At 40.6% G+C, this 20,077-nt stretch overlaps 1 protein-coding gene across 3 annotated transcripts in view; it reads left to right on the top strand.

The window, feature by feature from the left end:
• The window catches only part of ZNF462 (zinc finger protein 462), a 91,635-nt gene that overhangs the window by 55,715 nt on the left and 15,843 nt on the right, over positions 1-20,077 (top strand). For 2 of the 3 annotated variants that reach the window (XM_008923690.3, XM_029959938.1), the window contains exons 7-8: positions 750-941; positions 16,014-16,275. In XM_008923690.3, the coding sequence (XP_008921938.2) occupies positions 750-941; positions 16,014-16,275 (454 nt within the window). The remainder of the gene's footprint in view (positions 1-749; positions 942-16,013; positions 16,276-20,077) is intronic. The other variant, XM_018072876.2, reaches the window with a different exon arrangement.

Here is a 20,077-nt window from a genome sequence, read left to right on the forward strand (position 1 = left end):
CTTGGAATGTATTCAGAATTAAATCCACTACTGTTCATTACTGCTGTTCTTTCACTTCTTTTAGTGCTTTTTCATAACACACTTTCACACAGCCTTATAGATATGCACTATACTTGGCATTGCCATGTTCACTTCTTGATGTAAATCAACCTTGATTTGGTTGCCAGTTCTGTGAAGAGTACTGCTGTCTAATGGCAGGTTTTTCATAAGGAAAAATGTGACCTTCCCCAAATGTAATTCCACTTACTCCCCTTTTCTTTTTTTTTCCTTTTTTTTTTTTTTGGAGGACCTTTTGTTAGCATTTTGTGGTGTCCTTCTTGCTTCATTAATAATGACACTGGATGTTGCTGCATGCAGAAACAGTTGACTTCACCATCTCTAGTTGCTGTATTCCCAAAGAAATTTGGAAGTGCTATAGTTAAAAGTGACTCCATTTTCATCCCAGAGTCTTTCTTCCCATACCATGCAACACAGGCATGCTGAGAGTCTAGTCTCTGTTTTTTTGACATCAGTCACTGTGCAAGGATCTGCAGTTGTCAGAAAGTGATACTTTGGTCCAAAGCAAGTGTCTACACCTACAGACTCCAGGCTGCTCCAACAAGGAGATACGCATAGCTTGTTCTCTTTGGGATCAGTCTTTCGCTGAAGAGTCCATGGGAATTTTACTGCCAAGTTCAGTAAGAGAACTGTGAGGGCCCCATTTTGTTTCTTTTGTGAGCTGATGACTTGCCTGTATTTCGCTCACCCAGGTGAACATGCCTACAAATGTTCCTCCTGCTCATTTTCCACCATGACTATCAGCCAGCTGAAAGAGCACTCCTTGAAAGTGCATGGGAAAGCACTGACACTACCAAGACCCCGCATTGTCAACCTTGCAGCCTCACACGCCCACCACACCTCCAAGAACCACACTCCTGCTGAAGAAGTGGAGGACTCTAATGGTAAGAGGTGCCTCAAAACAAGAATTTAATTGTCTAAGGTGCCACTTAATATTTTTATTGCAAACAAAATTGCAGCAGGCAGCTTGCACTGAAAGCATCTTCATTTGGTCGTTAAGAAAAAAACAGAAGTTGCATCAAAACTAAAAGTAAACATGGTGTTGTAGGAAGGGACTTGCTTTAGATCCTCACCATTTCATACCACATTAACTTGTTCTGTCACCACACCAGTTGACTTTGAAATATATCACTGCTGGCTTTACTTCTTAGCAGAGATTTGAACTGTAGAAAATTTTCAAAGTCGTGGCTTTTATTGACAGCCAGTGAGAGAGGGACCATATAATTCCGTTGATGCTCCTGAATAACACCCCCTTATCTTCATGGAATCATAGAATGATTTGGGTTGGAAGGGGACCTTGGAGATCATCTAGTTCCAACCCCCTGCGATAGGCAGGAATGCCTTCCACTAGACTAGGCTGATCCAAACCCTGTCCAACCTGACCTTAAAACACCTCCAGGGATGGGGCAACCTGTGCCAGGGCCTCACCACTCTCACAGTAAAGAATTTTTTCCTAATACCTAATCTTGTTAGTAGAGCACTTTTGAGAAACCACATGATTAAACTTAAAATGTGAACCTGTAATGGTAGTAAAAGTAATTATTCTTCTTGTCCTTTCTACAGAGGACACCAGAAGTACCTTCAGATATTAAAAAGCATGTGCAGAACTTGAGAACAGTTTTCTTTTCAATGTTTCCTTTGAAAGGTGTTAATCCCCTTGTGCTGGAAGGGTATGTTGAAGATACTTAAAAAATAGCAGAGGAAGGGATACTATTTAAACAGAGAAAATGCAGACTCACGCAAGAGGTGTTGTATGGTATCACACCAAGCTTTAAGGCTTTTTAAGAAGTAGCTTATGAGCCATCTTTGGGTGTCACCTCCATATAAGAAAAGAGCTCCTCTTTGAAAAAAAAAATTCCTGGATGAGTTCCATTGACATGGGAGGAGAATGTAGATGACTATGAATAAAAGGGTCAGATCTGCAGATGTTCAAGGAACTGGAGTTGATGGAAGGTGTATTAGAAGAGACGAAAATACCTTTTTTTCCATAAGTTTGAGTGGTTCTAAGTACTCAGCAGCAATTTTGTTGGGCTGCTTGGATTGCTGGTAAAGTAAGGATGGAAGGTAGATATTATCAGTAATCATTTTTAGTCTCCCACCTTACCACCTTTTCTTTCTCACCAGAAAAAAAAAAAAAGTGAAATGAGAAAGAGTGAAAGATACAGAAGTTCAGAAAATGGCTGAAAGGAATTGAAATAAATAAGTAATCAGCATAAAAATACTTTATTGATAAAAAAAAAGGTGTGAAGAGTATTCTTGTGGTTTAGCAAGTCACTTTTGGGGTCAGAATCAGAATCTTAACAGAAGATTTTGACCAGCTGCTCTCAGACAATCTTTTGTCAGTGGGTTGTCTGGAACAGTGCATTGAAGACTTGCTGAGGTTTTGCTAATACTAGCTTAAACTAATCCAATAAGCCAGGTACATCTTGAGATATGTTCTACTTCTTTTTGATTGCTTTATAAAGAAAATGTTTGATTACTGACTTAAGAAGTAGAAAATAATTTTCAGTGGCTATCCTAGTCTTTCCTGTCTGTTAACAGTAATTTGTTAGCAATGGTGTGTTGAGAGATACAGAAGGGCAATACTTAGTTTTGGTAAGGATGGTTCAGTCACTCTTTTTTTTGTCTTATCCAAGGAGCTCAAACTCATGATTAGTGGAGTTAAAATTCAGCTGCAAGTCCTGTAGAAGATAATTCTACAGCCTTTAGGAACTCTTCCTGGAAATACATAAAACGATGACTCTGTTAATGAAAGCACTTCTTTAAGTTGACTCTGTTACCTAGATCTGTGATACAGCCTGAAGCCAAGGCAGAATTTGTCCCAATTAGCCTGACGATCTTTAAACGGGGTTAATGGTTAAGTCACTTTGACAATAATAGAAGCCACCCACTGGGGAGCTGGTCAGGCAAGTACAGGTGTTATAATAATCGTGTTAGCATTTTCAGCATTGCTTGAGGAAGGAATCTCTTGCTTTAAATATTTTTTTTACATTAGAAAGTTGGCTGCAGATCAAGTTAGTGATAGCTGCTCTTATGACATCACATATTTTTTGGGTTTTAGAAGAGAATAATTCAATGTCTCTGTGGCCTAGGCCTGTTGAGTTGCACATGGTGTGCAAGACTAGATAAAATACTGGTCCTAACAACAGGAAATGCAGGTCTGTGTGATGGGCACGGTTATGTCCAGCTGGAGCCAGTATTAAAAAGGGCTCATGTGGTGTAGTGTAGTTGGATTTTGTCTGTTAGTGTGTATAAATAACCTGCATTGTGAACTGTGATCAAGTTAATTCACCAGGGATGCAGAATTGAATTAGGGCTGGGATGAAAGACAGACAAAAGGTTGTGTTACATTGTTAGGAGCTTGTTTTGTAGCTTGGTAGGTGAGCAGCAGGCTGGTATCATTGGAATAGCTGCAGAAAGAATCCGTTCCTGCCTGTGAATGAATATTGTGGTTGGAATAGGAGATAGAGCAGGATGGCTTGGGGAGATCTGAGGAGCTAGCAGAACTCATCTTGTCAATTGTTGAGCACTGTAAAAATGAAGGAAAGGGAAAAGGGTACTGAATTGTAACAGCAGAGTGGATATCTGAATAGAACTGCTCTGGGACAGCAGCCCAGTGGAACTACTGCCGATACTTTTTCCCCCCTTGCAAAAATTGTTCCCTGAGGGGCCTTACTTAGAACATTTCATTTGTTCCTTTACATTGATATGTTCATTAAAAGATGTGAATGGATTTAAGTTTCTGTGGCTCATCTATTTCAGTTCTGTCTTGGTAAGAGCAAACATATCTGAAGTATTCAACTGTGTATCCCAGCAATGTTTTGGGATGCTCGATATACCTTTCATGGAAGTGAAGCTAAAGTGGAGTAGGTGCTGAATCTTTTGGCAACTATAATTCTAATGAAGGTGTTATTAGAAAGCATAACAACCTCTTCAATCCATATAACAAACATTTGGTGCATTTAATGCTTCTCTCAGGGCAGTAGTGTAAGAAGGTGATTGTGGCAGTCCTGGTGAGTTAACAGAGAAGGATTTCTTGCAGAAACTTCATTTGAAGATCCTGCTTTTTTATCCTACCCCTCTTTGCCTATTGGGCAATATTTCGATAAATAAGGAACATGTTTTCATTATATCTTATTCTAACCAGAGGTAAAGCACTCAGGGGTTTTTTGAGTGGGGGAGGACTGGGGGTGATGATAATTTGGTGTGGAGTTGTTTTTCTTGGAAACACCCCAACAAATGTTGATCATGAGTGCAGTTTTTTTGTTTTGCATAGCATAGGGACACAGAATGGTTTGTGATGTCCAACTCTTATTGAAATGATGAGGTTGCCATTGTGGTAAAAGGCTCTTTTGCTCTCCTCATAGTTTATAGGTATTTTTCATCTTACAAGAAGGAAATGGTGGGGATTGACTGTTTGCATGTATGATTGGCTTGGATTTTATTTGGATTTATTTATTTGCCATTTACAGTAAAATGTTGCTTAACAGTCTTGAGAACTTACGCAGTAAAAATTCATTGTAAATTGAAATACTGCAAACTGCTAGGAGGATTGGATGAATCTCCTCACAGACTCTGTTTCCATGTTCTTTCAAGTCTTTGTGAGAGTCAGAACTTGCATTCATACCAATCTCTCCCCATGATGGGTGGTTTGGATACATGGATGGTGCTGTCATTCTGTGTGTCAGTGTGTGTCACAGGGTTTCCAGTGCCAGCTCTGCTCCTGTTGACTTGAGTACAAGGCAATGGAATCCCACAATCTGCACTGTCAACGCATTAAGATTAGAAGGCTCCCATCTCTTTCAATAAGGAAGAGTTGCAAGCAAGGCAGACACAAGAATTGTGTGACTGCACATGAGAAAACACGAATAACAAAATGTGTTCAGTGCAAAGTGATCATGAGCTGAGGAGAAATCACAGACACTGCTTGTGTTAGCACTGGTGTTATCCATGTGTGCTTATGTTTGAGGTCTGTGGATGAGGTGTGCTACCTTCCTCCTATTAGCTGGAGAATCCCAGAAGTGCAACCTGTTGTCATAAAGCCTACAAAGCAGAATGACTCAACAAATTGATAAACAGTTTGATGCTATGACTTCACCCACAGCAAAAGATTCTTTGGAGCATGTAGAATACTTGCTTTAAATTGCCCTGGCTTCTTTGAGTAGCCCTTTATTTTGTGAAAATAACCCCTTTGGCCTGCGTTGTTTATTCATACGACTGGTAGATTTGGAGCCTCATAAATTTAATTGTATCATGACTGTGTGCAATAATTCAAAATAATAGTTTGTTTGGGGTTTTTTAATTTTACTGATTAAGAATATTGAATTGTCAAAGTGCAAGGCTAAGCAGACCTGGATGTGGTTTCTAATGTCTTCTCAGTCAGAAGACATGCTGCTGTTGCACAAGACCATTCCTCTTTACTGGTGACCAGTTCTTAACATATAGAAGGCAGCACACTTTCTGTGTGCCCTTGAAGCTCAGTAATTATGCTTTTCACTGTTGTGCAAACCAAACAGGATCTATCACTAATACCAGCACACATCACAACACACATGCAGGATCAGAACTAGATTTTTTGAGTTTCCCAGTACATGCTATGTCAGCATCTTCATTAAATTTAATTTCTTGCAGCAGCAAATGCATTAAAAACTACTAAGTGAAACACCCAGTTCCATTTTTCCCCTGAACTTTAGCCTTTGCCAGTGGAAAATAACTTTGCCTTATCTAGAGACAAATACAAATACATCTGTTTGCTCTGCCAGAGCTAGGCTGGGTACAAAGCTGCTTGGTGAAGTCTTATTTCTGGCACTGTTGTTTATGCACTGTAAATCCCTTCCCATTACTGTACAGTTTTTTGAAGTAGATAGTGCATAATCAGAATCGTTTTTCTTTTGTGGTGCTTGACGGATGAACTTCTGGAGGGTGTGGAGGGCCTTTGGTAGGTTCACTAAAGCAATTTAATGTACTACTAGAGTGAGAGAACTGTGGGCAGCAAGGCACCTTTTAACAAAATCCACTAAGCTGGTGCCAATGAGTCATGATTGTTACAGAAATCCACTCAATATGCTCAATTCTAGTCACACATCTCCCTTTTCCTTCCACCTTTTAGAAAAGAGGCGAGCTTTCCATATGGTCAAGACATACTACCCTGATTTGTGGGTTTTGTTGTTGTTTTTTTAATCCGTATCAGGACTTGTGGCTGACTTGCTTGTTTTTATTCATGTGCACTATTACTCTTGATAAGGGATATTTTTCTAACCTTGCAATCAGAGCAGAAAGTTTGTAAGATGGTCCTCTTCCACTTTGGTGCTGTTTCTCTCCCACTGATTGTTACTAGTGTGTTCTTGCTGTTTTATGGTTGCTGCTGTTTGGGGAAAATCACAATGGTCAATCCTCACAGCCAGGAAACTTTGCATTGGAGCAGAATGTGTTTAGTTCATGGTTTGGGTGTTTTTTGGGGGAGGGGTTTGTTCAAAAACTCTTTTGAAATTTCAGACCCTTTTATTTCATTGAAGTTTGGCTGGAAGGGCAGAGAGCCAGTAGTGACTACAGGGCAAATTCAGACAGAGCTTCAATAGCTAATTGCTTTAATTGCAAGGTGAGTCAGAAGGATCACATCCCTGTTAAGGATGCAAGATGGTGATCTGCATACTGCAGAAGATGCCTCTACTTTTGCAGCCACAGTTAGGCTGCAAAAAGCTGACTACTTGTTCTACCTGTTTCACTGCTTTTGTGCCCCACAGGAGGAGTGATGCCTCATGCTTACTCTGAAGTATCAGTGTTTTGCAGGCTACTTTTTTTATCTCCAGCTGTGTTCCTTCTTTCCCTAACCCAGAGCAAGTTCCTGCTCTCCCCTTAGACTTCGCTTATCTTTTCTTACTGCAGTGGCCACACTGCCTTCCAGTGCTTGTAAAACTCTCTGGTACTTGTTGGTGTGTCTTACTTGTTGTGGTCAGTGTTAACTAAATATCAGATGTTGGATCAGATGGAACTTTTCTCCTGCATCAGATTGGCAGAGGCTGGTGGAACAAGCGCAGGACTTGTTCACCTCCAGTTCTACTGAACAAACTCCTCACTGTTTCAAGGTCCTAAGGCACTGGGGATGACCTTGTTCTCTGCAGCTCTCTTCCGCTGTGGAGTTGTTTGGCTTTTGGCCTTTTCCTACAGTTTTGTGGGTAGTGGAACAGGGGGAGATATCATTAGCTGTGCTCAGGGGGGTGTCAGCTTGCTGTTCATTGTGCTTTTTTTTTCTGGTACTGTTTTTTGTGCTTGAACTGAATGGGTAAAGGCAAAACTGAGATTCAACAGGATGCAGACAGGAACTCATGCAGCTGGGAGAAGGTTGCTGTCAGTCTTTTTATGGATTCAGCCAGCCTGCTGTGATGGGATTGCTGTGGTACTGAAAGGCTTGCCTAGGGTAGGGAGGAGACAGACTGTTTGGGTGGATCAAGCAATAAATATAGGAAGAAATATCTTCTGGATTCCTTCTGAGCAGAAAGAAATTACCTGATTACACCCACAGTGAAAAGAAAGAAGCAAATCCTGACTCCTGTTGTGTTTTTGTTCCTGAGGTTTTTGCTGTCTTTTGGCTTTGATTTTTGTGTTCAGGCTAGGGGACAAAGTGGTAGATGCTGGTCTCCTTATGTGTCACATGCTACTGCTGTCCGTGGAATTTGTGATCGCTCTATACAGAATAAAAAGGATGCTGTTGGTGAGAAGGGTTATAGAGTATGACTTGACCAAGAGAGCATTTCTGTAGACTATCATTCCTGCATATTAGTAGCCTTCTTGTGTAAGCCAACTGATATTCCTCCTGTCCCTTGAGACTCCACTTACTTCCCATTGATCTAAAACATGCTGGAGGGATTTGGTGCTTGGTGGAGAGGTAAAACTCCTTTGCTCATTTTAGCTCTGTTGGAGTGGGCATACATCATCATCACAGTTGACAGCTCAATGTTTGACATTTAGGTAGCTGGTTTTATTTCTTCTTTAAGGAATATTATTCCTACATGTACTTGAAAATACTGCCCAAAACAGTGTGAGCTCAGAGCTGGTGATGGAGATGGAGGCTTTCTGTTGGCAATAAAAATAATGTCAAGGTGTGTGCTGGAGGTCTCCAGAACAGATTTACAAGTTCCTGAACTTTATGACTAGAATAAATCCTCAATGCCTATATATTGTCACTGTAGTTTTAGGATCAGTTTTAAAGCAAAATGTAAATATGTAACACTTGATAAAGCTGATTTCTTTCTCTCTTCATTTCAAGCCTTGGAGGCAAGTGAGCATTTAGGTGACAGCAACACGTGTGTTAGTGGAACTGTATTTATATTAATACAAATATGTAAAGGGTAAGTGCAACACAGAAGGAAATGTGGAGCGCTCCTGAAAAACATCTGATGGATTGCCTTTTTAAAAGAAATCAATGGAAATCATGGAGCGTAATAGCATGAGAATCATTTGGTTATTGGTGCAAAAAAAAAAAAGATTGATTGGTAGATTATTGTCTGAGCGAGGGATCGGTTGAAATAGAACTTTGTACATCTGTAAATTCAGAAAGGAACCTATTACCGGTAAGTCCGTTTAGCAGATTGGTTAAATCAGTTGCTAAAGCTATTTCCAGATTTGTTTGTGTTCTTCTCTTCTGTAAATGCCCTTCCGTTTATGAGGTTTGAGTCTGAGTTTGGTTCAACAGAATAAGAAATAGCTAGGCAACCTTTTATCCATTTTATGGAAATAGGTAAATTTGTGGAGTTCCTAATGTTTGACATGTAGCAGAAGTCTTTGACCAAGTAGAAGTCTCAGTTTTAAGTGCATTTAGACAACGGAATTTCATTCATTGAATAACAAATTACAAGAATGAAGGGCTGAAACATGACCAACGATTTGAACTGTTCAGCCTGTGTAAGCCAGTGGCAGCAGATTCTCAGACGGAAACATTCTTCAAACAAAAGGCAGTAGATAAACAGAGGTAAGATAACATGAGTGCCAGAGGAAACTCGATGCACCTGTGCATAATCATCTTCTTGTTGACAGTGAAAATGGCAATGGGCAAAGCAATTGGTGGGGCCAGAAAGCTGTAGTGGCTTGCCACTGTTGGAAAGGTTGTGAGAGGTGGAGCAGCTGCTAAAAGTTTACAGTGAGAGGGTTGTGTGCAGCCTAAGTGTGACTAGTAAGTGGCCAAGTCATCTAGAGAACTGCAGGAAAGTTAAATTGGGTTGAAGCCAGAAAAGAAATATTGTTGTGGGGAAAACAGATGAAAACAATGGATAACTAGGAGTTAAATGGCAATATGATGAAGAGTTTCCTGACCACTAAAATGCTCCTTCCAAAACACACTGCAGTGTTGGATACTCTAGAACAGGAGGACATGGGAAACTCTTGGACTAATCCTTTTCTTCTGATGGAAATAATGTGGTCTGACTTAGTTCATCAATTGCATTACTCCTTCATAAATCTTAAACAGTTCCTACTGCTTTCATTTGCATCATTTATACAGAGTATTATAGCCACTCTTGATCTCAGCTGTGAAACACCCAAATTCTTCTACAGTCAGCAGTGTGAGACTGTCTCTGTGGAATAGATTCAGATGACAAAATTATATATTATTTTCTTCTTATTAGGTGAAATTTATGTCCCTTTGAAATTATTTTGATGTTAGCACAAGAAGCTTCATGACATGTATCTTACCTTGGTTCCATTCAGAGCTAGGTGTGCAGATAACTCTAAAAGGAATTCAAAGTTATAAGAAAACATGGATATAGGTTCTCTCATCTCTTTTGAATAAACAAGATTGTACAGTCCATGTGTCTTTCTCATTGCCCACTTCTGAGGCTTAGAAATATCTGTTATATCTTTCTCACGAAAGCTGGTCTGAAGTGATCAAAAAAGTGGCCTTCATGGATAGTGGTGAAATAAATTCCTCCAACAAGGTTTCTGTTTTGGTTTGAGGTTTTTTGTTGTTCTGAGGTGGTTTTTTGTTTTGGTTTGGGTTTGGTGGTAGTGGCTTTTGTGGGTTGGTTTGTTTGGGTTTTTTGGGGTGGGGTGGGGTGGAGTGGGTGGAGCTGGAGGTAAATCCTTTAAATGGCAATTCTATTCCAGGGCTTTATTTCCTTTCCTGTGTAATTATTCTTTTCTTCTGTCTTTTGGAGAGTGCAAACATGGGCACAAGAATTGTTTCTGTTCTATCTCTTTCACAACATCCTAGCAATGTCAGGGTTCTTTAGCAGAAATCAGAATTTAGGTTGAAGAGTAGGCTTGTATTCTGTTTTTAAACATGCAGTGAATAAAAGTTCTGTGTATGGTTCTCTAAGCTTCTTCATGAATGCTTTGTCACATCTCTCTGAGTCTTATCATTCCCTTCCCTCAACTTAATTTATTGCCAGAACATTTCGCCTCCCACATACTCTTCCTTCCAGGTCAGTGCTGCATGGCATAAAGTGAACAAATGTGTGTAGTCTTCACAATCTTTGTATGACACCCTGCTTTGCCACCTTCCCACTTTTCAAGCTGTTGCCATTCATTACTATATGCTATCCTACCACTCAGCGAGCTGGTAATTTTGAGTTCCCATTGAATTTTGGAAGGGATTATGTTCCTAAATCTCCTATGTTCCGCTCTTACAGTTATCTTGTGCATTTTAAAGTAATAATTGGCTGTATATTCTGTGTTTGTTGGTACTTTTTGGTACAGCATTGCATCTTTATTTGGTTTTACAAATAGGTTTCTGTCCCGAGGAAACAATTTTTCTGCTGCTTTTCTTAAATCCTTGCAATTTTTCTGTCATTCTTAATAGAAATTTTCCCTCTATGAATGAATTCAGATAAAATTAAATAGCATTCCAAATATTTTCCTCTTAGTCTGTTTAGAAAATTTCCTCACAGATCCAGAATGTCCTAAGTCTGTGTTATTACTACAAAGGGTTATTAAGCATTTTTTGTTATTTATACATTCTCTTTGGTTTTTTTTTCTTATTTCAGGAGCCAAACATCTCCATCTTCAGTTTCATTGTTCATACAAATACTGATCTCTTTCAACTGGTTGATCTTTCTGTGTGGATATACCAGGAAGATATAGTGTCTTCATTTTTATCTCCTGCTGACTCTTTCTGGTTGTTGAGCTATTCAGTTATTACTAGTCTGTAAATTCAGTAACGTCTCTTTCCCGTGTATGCAAACAGCTGTTTTTCCTGAACAGTGTTTCTTGCTCCATGCCTACCCATCACTGTGCAGCCATGCAAATGCTTATATTAGATATATCTGGTCCTATTCACCCTAAAAGGACGAAACATTAGTTTCATTTCTTTCCTTTAATAAGTGCTTTTGCCTCTTGTTTCTGAGCTGTTGCTGAGAACTCTGAGCTGTTGCTCAGTGTCTCTTACTTAGATGCATCAAAGTGTATTTCTGGTCTGTTGTTGTTTGGTTTCGGTGACTGAAGTGTTTTGCTGTTGCATATGTGTTCATTGATAGCTCTGCAAACACCTACAAACAACTGAAACATCATTAATTTCTGTGTAAATTTATGTAATCAGTTCAGAATCTGAATTTGAATTTTTCTTCTGAAAGGATCCCAAAGCTGGGATTTTTTTTAGGTATCTGAAACATGTTCTATGCTGCATAGGATCCAGTGAAACTTGGATTTTTATTTTGCTGCTGTGTGGTGGGTTTTGATTGTATATTTTTCCCCAATGTATGATCCCAGGGTATGCAGGTGTGTATCAAGTTGCATTTTCATTATTATATTCCATTGCTCTTTTGGATGAGGTAGTAACTTCCAGATTTGTTGACAGGCTCATTGTGCCAGTCTTTGTGACTGTACTCTGAATAAATTTTTCAGAGTGACAGCATCACTGACCAGACATTTTAGTGTTTTAGGCACTCTGGAAATGCCCATGCAGAGACACAATGAGACTTACTTGTATTTTGTTACCAAAATTTAGATACATCTATGTTGATTATTTACCATGTGGGCAGTAAGTTTGGGTTTCCTTTCAACTAGTCTCTTCTGCATTTTGGTTATGAGAATGCTTTTGTATACTAAGGGTAGATAGTATCTTTTACATCCATAGGTGCTGGCAGGTATTATGCTACTTGCTGGTCTCGTTATTCTTCCTGTGCAGGTAGTTTGTAGGTAGATCCTTTATGTGACATATTGCAGCATTGCCACTGTCCTTCCATTTTTAACTACATCAATCACTGTTAATTTTTGCCTTTTGACATGAATATAGGTGTCTTTATTTTACCTAAGATCATCCTATGCTGTTATCTTGCTTTTGGAGTTGCATGGTGAAGTCCTTCCATTCATTTTGGATAAAACTACCTTTATAAATGAATCTCAGTGTTTTGGGTGTGGGCCTTTATTTATTTGTGTGATTGTTTCAAATGAGTCAGGACTAAGTGTTCAATTTTCTTTCATTGCATATATAAGTGTGCTTTATTATCTTGTGCTGCCTCAAAGCTGTTTAATGAAAAAAAACCCAAACCTTTTTTCCCTTAACATGTAATTGGTACTTTCTGGTGTTTAATTTTTCTTCATTTTCTTTCCCTTTGTGTTTTCTCTTTGCCTTTGCACTTGATACAAATTCTCTGAAACCTTCACATTGGTTATTTTAATGTCTTCTGCTTTTTGACTTTGATGTTGGCTTCTAGAGCCTTATTTCAGGTGTGGATAGCTGGACCCTGCTCCAGGCCAAGGCTGCTAATACTTTCTCAGAGTGCTCCCAACCTTTGGTGCTTGGGGTGCAGGAAAAAGGCTGAGGTGGAACTTGCATTGTGTATAGCCATGACTCAGTTGTTGGTCAGTTCTGAGGGGAAGGCTCTGCTCTCTTCCTGCTTCATTCTCCACTCTTAAATCCAGGCATTCTGTTATTGGAGTGACACCACCAAAATGTGCACAGCAGCTCAAGGCTTGTCGATGTGCTAAGGCTTGATCAACATTTTAGGTTAATCCAGCACTGAAGGACACGCTTCTTGGCTGTGGATTTGTGTCCCTAGTCCTTCTCTTGAAAGATAAAATAAATCTTTGAAAATTAAATAAAAATATCCAAAACCTTGACCCCATCATCTCTTTCTTATTTTCTGGCAGATTCGTTCTGTGTTGTGTGCTAAAACACATTGTTTGGTAGCAAACTCATATCAGTTTCAGTCATTCCCCTACCTTCACTGGTTTTGGAGTGGGCATGATAAAGGTGGGGTTCACTGAACCCAGTGGAAGACTTCCCATGCCATTAGTCGGATTTGGGTTGTGCCCAAAGTGTCCCTCATGGAGGTGGGTTGCATCTGGATGCCGAGATGTGGCAAGCTGATGTGGCATCTGGATGTGGCAAGCTGATTCTCAGACAGTAAAAGAAGCCCTATATACATGTTAATCCTGAGTGTTTTCCTTCAGGAAGTGCTAAATCTTGCACTGCAGAAAGATTGCAAAATAATGAAAGCATTTGGCAGGGGAGAAAGTGAAGAATACATTAGGGATATGCATGCTACCATTGTTTAAGGGTAAGACACACTGGATAAGCTCTTCAGATGGTTGTTTTTTCTCCAAATATCATAGCTATTTCAATTGTAATGGAGCAATATACTAAAAATTGTAAGGTAGCCAGCATAAAAGGTAGAATTTACTTTTGGCTATTTCTGATGACAAGGAAAGCTACTTCATGTGCTTTCTTTTCTGTGAAAATTGACATATAGCTGTCTACTTCTGCACTTTTCCCATGGCAGATTCCACAGAGCTCTGTAAATACCCAAATGAAATTTGGAAAGCTGGATGAATAGACACCAGATGATAGGGGAAATAAAAGCATCTGAAGTACAGTAGATCTTCCAAACAACAGCAGAACTTCCTTCTGCTGCAAATAATCATTTTTAGACCTGTAACTTTCTTAGCCATGGATGTTGCTGAGGCTTTGGCTGGAAACCTTGATGATGTTGTGGAAATTTTTGATCCCTTCTACCTGAGAAGGGGAACAGTGAGCCACAAAGTAGACTTCAGTCAGTACCCTATGAGTGATTTGACTGGTATACATACAAAAAAGAGCTGTCTCCAATGCTAAGAACTTTTTTTGAGCTGATATACATACCCCTGTCAGGAAATCTGTCTGTGTTTTGGGCTTTTAGAATCACTGATAAAACCCAGGCACCGGGCTGCAGCAAATCCACTCTGAACCATACACTGTTTTGGTCCTCAACATCCCATTCCAAATGAGGGTGAATACACAGGTGCTACCTTTGAGAGAAAAGAGACTTCTGCAGAGGAAGTGGCTCCTCAGGCCCATCCTGTGCCAGAGTAAAGGAAATGGGGAGCCTGTTACAAGCACAAGGAAAAGAAAGCCTTGACATTTAAACCAGTGGAGCTCACTGTGAGCCCTCTTGGTGAACAAACCTGCTGTTGAAGGAGTGGAAGCAAGAGATGATAAATGCTGCATTGTAATCCAGCCTCAGTTCATGGGGCTTGGTTAAGAAAAATAAAAAATGTTTCATTCATTTTACCAGAATCTTTCATGTCTGCCTTTTGTCTTTGCTGTACACCTGGTGATAAAGCCAGGGGAGCCCAGAGACATTTATCTCCTGTGTCTGTTTTGTCTGTGTGTTTGGGTTGGTTTTTTTATTGTTGTTATTTGTTATTCATTTCTTAGGCATGTATATTCTGTGGTAGTGAGAAAAGGAGGCAAGCATTTTGCGCTGTTGAAGACAGGTGGAGAAGTCCCCACACTGAGTGCTGTATAGGCCTGTTTGCCTTTTGTTTCTCCGTACTAATTGGTTAGAATGGATGGTGTTAAGTTCCCACAAGTGTATCTCTTAAAGAATTCCTATATATCTAGCCTTGGGAAATTAAGCTTTGGAAAATGAAGTACACACCAAAGCAGCAGGTGGCTAGTACGGTTTGTATCCTGACTTCCCCCCCCTTGCTTTTTTCGCCCTTTCTAGAATGCTTAGGAAAAGAGCCTTTTGTCTTCTATTCAGGAAAATTGCACTGAAATTCATCTGTGCTTTATTCATCTGCTTTGATTTGTGCCATTCATGGTCAGCTGTGTGTTATATAGAACAAAACAGATGAATTCCTAACCTCCACATTCGAGGAGTGTGTTGCGAAGGGTTCAACACAACCCTGCCTCTTTCCCCTTGGTTTTTTTGGGGTCCAACTAACATATTACAGCTTTAAGTTTCAGTACTGAGACATCTCTGGACTGTGTTCCTCCACATGCCGTGAAAATGATGTGACAGAGTTCTCCTGGCTGGTAGAAGGGATGTGTCTATACATGTAAAGAGAGATCTCTGTAGCAAAACATAATGGTTTAAAGGTTTGTTTTACTGGAATTCATGATTAAACATTTTTTTTTTTCCAATGATGACTTAATTTCAGACATCATCAACTAGGAGCATTTGAATTTACCTTTCGTGAAGACTTCTTCAAATGAGACAAAGTAAAATTGTGTCATATTCTAAAGTTAACTTTTGATATGAGTTTCTTAAATAATTCCATGAATGAGTAGGGAAGAGTATCCATTTATTTATCTTCTTTTTTTTCTTTTCCTTTCCCTTTATAGATAGCCTGTTTATGTATATTCTGTGCCAGACCTTCACCTTGAGAGAGTCTGGTTTGATTTATGCACCAAACACATAAAACATTTGTCAGTATGATTCATGAGCTTTACCCTCACAATTAAGTGTCTTAAAGTCAGACTTCTTTTTAGACTACTTTTAATTTGAATCTGTCACTCTTCTCCTCCCCAAATCAGATCTAAAAATCGTAATTTGTACTGATCACCTTTTAAATTGTAGAATACACATTAGATTAGATTAAGAAGTCCTATACGTCTTGCTCCCTTCAGAAAGCAGGATTAGTTTCGTAACTTACATCTTGATCAATCCCCTCTAAAAGCCAAGATGTTGCGGAGCAGGCATGAAACCTTTTCAGATTTGTTGATCCACCTGGAATAACAACTTCACTCTGTTTCTCTACAGACTCTTCATACTCCGAGCCTCCTGATGTTCAGCAGCAGTTGAACCACTACCAGTCTGCAGCTTTGGCCAGGAACAACAATATCAGCCCAATCCCACTTTCTGGGAGTGCTGCAGGAGTGGAAAAAGCAGAAGCCATCCTTAACTGTGAATTTTGTGAATTCTCCTCGGGTTACATACAGAGCATTCGACGCCACTACCGTGACAAACATGGAGGGAAAAAACTCTTCAAGTGCAAAGATTGTTCCTTTTATACAGGCTTTAAGTAAGTACTGTGCAAAACAGATAAATTGAACTCATAAGGGGTTTTTTAGCGCTTGAAAAGACTTCTGAGATCTTTGAGAGCTGGCTGTAGCTAACAGAAACATGGCCACTGTTGACCAGGGAGAGAAACATAGGAAATGCCATGCCAGATCACAGCAGCATCCATGTAATCCATTTTCCTCTCTCCTACAACAGCCGATACCATCTGCTACAGACAACAGCACAGTAAGTCCTTGCAGTAGGTTTTAAAATCATAGAATCATAGAATTGTTTAGGTTGGAAAAGACCTTTTTAGATCATCAAGTCAACATTAACCGAGCGCTGCCAAGTCCTCCATTAAATAATGTTCCTAAATGCCACATCTACACTTTTTCTAAATACTTCCAGGGATTGTGACTCGGTCACTTCCCTGGCCAGCCTCTTCCAATGCCTGACAACCCTTTCTGGGAAGAAGTTTTTCCTTATATCCATTCTAAATCTCCCTTGCTGTAACGTGAGGCTGTTTCCTCTTGTCTGTCACTTGTTTCCTGAGAGAAGACACTGACCCCCACCTGGCTACAACCTCCTTCCAGTGAATTGTAGAGACTGGGAAGGTCCCTCCCTCAGTGTCCTCCAGGGTAAACAACCCCAGTTTCCTCAGGTTCTCCTCATCAGACTTGTGCTCTAGACCCTTTCCCAGCTCTGTTCCCTTCTCTGGACACATTTCAGCACCTCAATGTCTTTCTTGTCTGAGGGGCCCAAAACTTGAGGTGGGGCCTCACCCATGCCCAGCACAGGGACAGACACTACCCTAGTCCTGCTGCCACACCAGATGCCGTTTGCCTTCTTGGCCACCTGGGCACACTTGGGCTCATGTTCAACTCCTGTCACCAGCACCCCTAGGTCCTTTCCTGCCATACAACTTTCCAGCCACTTTTCCCCCATCCTGGAGCACTTCAGGGGGTTGTGACCCAAGCGCAGGATCCAACACTTCCCCTTGTTGTACCTCACAAAACTGGCCCCAGCTCATCAATCAATCCCATCCAGACCCCTCTGCAGAGCCTTCCTGCCCTCCAGCAGATCGACACTCCTGCCCAGCTTGGTCCGCAAACAGACTTGAGGATGCCCTCGATCTCCGCATCCCAACTGTTGATAAATATATGGAACAGAACTGTCCCCTGTACAAAGCCCAGGTGCAAACTCCTGGTGAGGGGCCCCAACTGGATGTCACTCCATTAACCCACCACTTGCTGGGCCATCCAGATAGTTTTGTACCCAGTGAACAGGGCACTCATCCAAGCCATGAGCATCCAGTTTCTCCAGGAGAATGCTGTGGGAAAATGTGTCAAAAGGTTTAGTAAAGACCAGGTAGGCACATCCACAGCCTTTCCCTCATCCACTGATCAGTCACCTTGTCATAGAAGACCAGGCTGGTCAGGCAGGACTTGACTGTCCTAAGCCCAGGCTGGCTGGGCCTGACCCCGTGTTGTCCTGTACATGTTACATGATGGCACTCAGGATGATCTGCCCCATGACATTCCCCAGCACTGAAGTCAGGGTTGTAGTTCCCCAGATCCTCCTTCCAGCCCTTCCTGTAGATGTGTGTCACATTTGCCAACTTCCAGCCCTTGGACCTCCCCAGTTTGCCAGGACTGCTGGTCAGTGACAGAAAGTGGCTCAGGAAGCTCTTCCACCCACTCCCTCAGTGCCCTTGGATGAATCCCATCCAGCCCCATGGACCTGTGTGTCTCTTAAGTGGCGTAGCAGGTCACTGACCATTCCTTCAGGGATTATGGGTCATCATTCTATTCCCATCCCTGTCTTACAGCTCAGGTGGTGGGGTACCCTGAGAGCAGCTGGTTTTACTTTTAAAGACTGATGCAAAGAAGGCATTAAGTCCCTCAGTCTTCCCCCTCTCATTTGCCATTGTTTCCTGCTGCATCCAATAAAGGATGGAGATTCTCCTTGGCCCTCCTTTTGTTGCTTATGTATTTAAAAAAACATTTTTACTCTTTTAAACCAGTAGCCAGATTAAGTTTTAGTTGGGCTTTGACCCTTCTACTTTTCTCCCTGTATAACCTGACAACATCCCTGTTGTGTTCCTGAGTAGCCTGACCCTTCCTCCAAAAGTCTCAAACTCCTTTTTTGCTGCAAGTTCCATTCACAGCTCTCTGTTCAGCCAGGCCTGTCTTCCCCACTGGCTGATCTTTAAGCATATGGGGACAGCCTGCTCTTGAGCCTTTGGAATTTCCTTTTTGAACAAGTCCAATGTTTCTGGACTCATTTGCCCTTCAGGATGGCCTCCCAAGGGATTTTCTCAATCAGTCTCTTAAGCGGGTCATACTCTGCCCTCTGGAAGTCCAAGGTGACAGTTTTGCTGAACCCCCTCCTTACTTCTCTAAGAATTGAAAACTATCATTTCGTGATTCCTTTAAGTGTGAAAATTTTCTCTGCAGAAATAAGGTCATTTCCTGCATGAAACGTATGGTAAACACGTGTCCTAGAGAGACAGGGGAATTTACATCACCTTTCTGAAGAAACCTTTTTAATGTAATTTCATTTTTCCCACAATCTTTCTAGCTTAAAGGCTAGAAAAGTGCTATCCCCTTGCATATCTGATAGCATATAGAGACATTTCAGGAAATCCAGTTATTTAAATTTAAGGACTCGGTGCCTTGTGTGTTGGTTTGTGTGTGTGTTTTCAGCTGTTCTTTAATGGAAAAAAAAAAGCCTGTGCACCTGTGTGGTTCATTGTTTTCCCGTGATGTGCTGGACTCTCGAGTATAACACCCTGAGATGACAATTAAGGCCTCAAAGTTGTTTTTAGGAGACCAGTGGTAGTAGGACTAGATAAAGGGAAGGAATTCTGTTGAAGAAAATGTTGAGCACAAACCTGAGAGAATCCACATAAGAGCAACCTCTAGTTACATGTCTCTGGCCTCTGTTGCTTCAACCCCTTGCTGCCTCTGTGTTTTAAAATTTATTGCTTGTGCTTTGTTTCCTGATTGTTCTCTGTCTTAAATATTACCAGAAATTTTCAGGTCCAGTCTGTTTGTGTCTTGTGAGTGGCATTTTCTTTTACCTCGATGTTATGAAATAATCTTAAATCAAGTAGGATTTGAACATGTTTTTAGTAAGGGAGTAATGTTCTTCCATGTGGTGTCTCAAATATTCAGGAATTAAGTTGTGCTTCTGTTAGAAACACAGCATATTTTCTGTCTTCAAAAAGGGGGGGGGGGAGGCAAAAAAACCACCCCATACCGGTCCCCTTTTAAAGCCACCATAGAAATTTAAACGCATAAAAGCACTCACTGAAGATTATAGAAATATACCTGTAGAATTCAGGGATTGCTGGATTGGGTCCAAAGCCACTTATAAGTTGCTTCGTGTTCAAGCTAACAGTCTTGAAGAAAATCTAAGAGACTTTTTAACTCTAGTTCAATGTGTCAAGCCCTTTAGCTTTTGCAAGCTTTGGGAAAAAATTACCAAGTGCCCTAAGTTTATAGAGACCTCTGACTTCAGCAGTTAAACTTATGGTTAGATAAATGTACAGTTAATTTCTTCTGTATGCATATCTCTTGCAACTCCTAAGTATGCAGCCAGTGTAATGCCAGCATGATATTTTTTGTTCGGAAGTACTGTGGAGTATTCATACATTTTTCCACACTAATAAATACAGTATTCTTAGTCTTGGGTTTTCAGATCATTATGGCTGATGCTTTAGAAGTTAACCACTCAGTGCCAAACTCACTGTGAACGCAAATCACTTTTGTACCCTCAGTCTGAACAGTTTATCAGGTTTGGGGCTTGTCCTGCAAAGACAG

Source organism: Manacus vitellinus, unplaced genomic scaffold, assembly GCF_001715985.3.
Source record: "Manacus vitellinus isolate BGI_N305 unplaced genomic scaffold, ASM171598v3 scaffold_23_pilon, whole genome shotgun sequence".
Lineage (NCBI taxonomy): Eukaryota > Metazoa > Chordata > Aves > Passeriformes > Pipridae > Manacus > Manacus vitellinus.